This window comes from Recurvomyces mirabilis (genome assembly GCF_035927965.1).
Source record: "Recurvomyces mirabilis strain CCFEE 5264 chromosome Unknown scaffold_77, whole genome shotgun sequence".
NCBI classification, from domain to species: domain Eukaryota; kingdom Fungi; phylum Ascomycota; class Dothideomycetes; order Mycosphaerellales; family Teratosphaeriaceae; genus Recurvomyces; species Recurvomyces mirabilis.
Window position 1 is genome coordinate 1 of NW_027042011.1, and position 2,747 is coordinate 2,747.

The following is a 2,747-nucleotide window of genomic DNA, read 5'->3' on the forward strand; positions in this document are numbered from 1 at the left end:
TGTCTTTACTAGATATGCTATTGTTGACTGCAGTTCCGCACACGAGACACTACATGCCTTGCAGATCTTGTACCGGAAATCAGCATATAGGGGGTGTAGACATTGGCTATAATGGAACATACAGTCATGCTCGACGTACAATTCTTCTCCGCTTGCTGCGTTACATCGTAAACATTGACACGTCCACTGATTGTCTTCTCTTGTCCTAGATGAGAGTATAGTTTGACGGGCGAGCTGGGTTGCGGAGCTGCCGAGGTATACCCCACTGTCACGAACATCGGCTGATGCCTGAACGTCATGATTGCGAACAAGTTGATGGTCAGTGCAATCTCTTGAAAGTGACCCGGCGGGTGTAATGTTGGCCGGTAGATTTGGTTCAAAGTATGGCCCTCTCTTACCTGACTCTCCATACTGGATACCGCCACCCTGCTTAGGGTCGCGCAGGCGTGCAACGCAGAAGTCATCAGTCCAAAGAAGCGTAATCCTCTTTGTGTCGTTCGCATACCATTGGCTAATGGCCCTAAGCGCTTGATGGACCATTACCGGAACACTTATGTTCGTTTCTCGTCGCCAAGATTTCACGTCGTCGGGACGAGATACTGTTGGCTCACGATCTTGAGTCGGATGGTCGCCGAACGCAATGGAGTCGTGGTCAGGATGATATTCGTGGTGCGATCTGGCTGCAATGCCCACAATTATCTTCTCAAATCGTCTATACAATTCCCACGCCAAGACCCTGTGGTAGAACTGGAGCGTGCGTAGGGCGCTAGCTGACTGACTCCACTGCTTCAAGCTCACGGGTATGATGGAGATGAAAACATGCTTAGTAGAGGAGAGTCCATGCGAGATCGTCGGTAGAAGCCGTCCTGGAATGTAGGATACATATATTGAAAACCTCTGCCGTAAGCCATGTCCGTGTGATGACATTTCTCGCAGGGTCTGAAATCATCGTGATACTCCCACCAGAATATATTGAGCCCGTGGAGTATGCCTTTGGCTTCCATGTATATGGCTTGCAAGTATGTAGCAGTTCTGGCGAGATATCGAGCAAGGCATCAGCAGCAGGACCAATGGGTGCGAGTGGAGAACGCTGTAGATCAGGACCTCTCTGGAATCGCCGGAGATCAACAACTGATTCACTGACCAGGCAGCGGCGATAGACATCGTTGCGCAGTTCTGGCGAAAACGTAGAAAACAATCCCATTGTCTCGTTCGCCACGTCTGCCCCTACCACACCGCGAGGAGACCGGTTCTGGTAGTCTCCGACAAGCATATCAAGGACGTAGCGATCGTGTGAAACGAGTAAAAGAGGTCAATCCACTTGCGCTCGTGTCACGAAGGCAAAGTGTGGAGAAATTGGAGTTTGGCAGATCTTTGGGGAACGAGCTGTGCATTATTATATGCTTTGTGCACAGGTCCTGGAAATACCCGGGCTTAGCTTGTCATCTCTTGGAGTCGAACATTACCCAGCGTCACAAATCACTCTCCTCCCTGCATTGCCAAAGATAGCTCCCCCTGCGCTGATCTCGAGATATGCTCTCATTAAAAGCTATTCCACTTTCTCCCATCTTCCTCACAATGCCGCTTGCACCGAGTTGTCATGCTTGCCTCCATGTGCGGCGACTTCTGCACCATGATTGGGAGACTTGGTGACCACTGCTCCCAAAATCAAGAGACTGCCGCAATGATGTTCACTACACAAACAGTAGACTTGAGTCCTGCCAATTGCGACCTATATCTCCGTGTCATTCAGATATGTTGCATGCTTCGGTAGCAAAGGATGGCGGCTGTATGAGAAATCATCGAGCACAGTCGCAACTTCACCGTGTACAGCTTCGGACAAATCGTCGTTGAGAGCAGCACAGAGTAGACCCTCCCAATTCTGTACGTTACGTAAGGGTGTTCGTGCTGGTATAACCAAGCTTATCGCAGGACTTTGCAAGCAGTAGAATAGATGCTGCCATTTGCACGTGAGAGTTGTTAAGGGTGGGGTTAGGGTGAAGTTACTCTGGAAGATGGATTATATCTTCATAGTTGACGCTACTATCGTGCTCCATCTTAAGAATGTCCGTCATCGAGGTAACTCTCCGATTATGATCATTATTTCATGGTCGAGAAACAGTTCGAGAGAGGGTCTCAAGATCCTGCCGAGCTTTTTGGCACGAATACGATGCAAAAGCACAGTTCTCGGCCAGGATCAGCTGCTCTCGTTTTCTATAGCCAACGGCAAGCCTGTACGATACAAGAGCCTCCTATGTAGATCTCACCGCTCGCTGCATCCCGCACGGGAGACTCGCCCGTAGCGGCCGTATGGGCTCGATCAGTATGGTCAGATTCGCTTAGACACTGGCCTGAATTCGTAGCCCGGACCGGCCTCACGACCGCACGGGCTATCGAATACCGGTGCTGCGCGCAGAGACGTTGTCTTTCGTACTGGGCCCCCGCATCTTGAAGCCCAAGCTGAAAGATATCCTGTGTGCCACAGAATTGAGGCAGAAACGCGACATGCCGTTGAATGTTATGGTGTCTTGCCGTGTGTTTCTGCATGGTTGGAGATGTATCTCCCAACGTTGACCACTTATCCTTCCTTCCGTCTGACGAATTTCACGAGTGACGACAACGTTCGTTGCCCCACATGTCAGCCCCTCTACACTTTCTGCGTAGCTTTTGCGCCTCTTGGAGATGGCTTCTTTGTTGCCCGACCCTCTCACATCTAGTTCCCAATCAACTCTGGCGCCAGCGATCCT

At 50.5% G+C, this 2,747-nt stretch overlaps 1 protein-coding gene across 1 annotated transcript; it reads right to left on the bottom strand.

Annotated features, from left to right (window-relative positions):
- Positions 1 to 139: 139 nt before the first annotated feature.
- Positions 140 to 299, bottom strand: LTS14_010969 (uncharacterized protein; the record flags this gene model as incomplete). Its single annotated transcript, XM_064843617.1, has 1 exon — positions 140 to 299. A coding segment is annotated over one exon (160 nt), but the record flags the coding sequence as incomplete, so codon positions are not given.
- Positions 300 to 2,747: the final 2,448 nt, after the last annotated feature.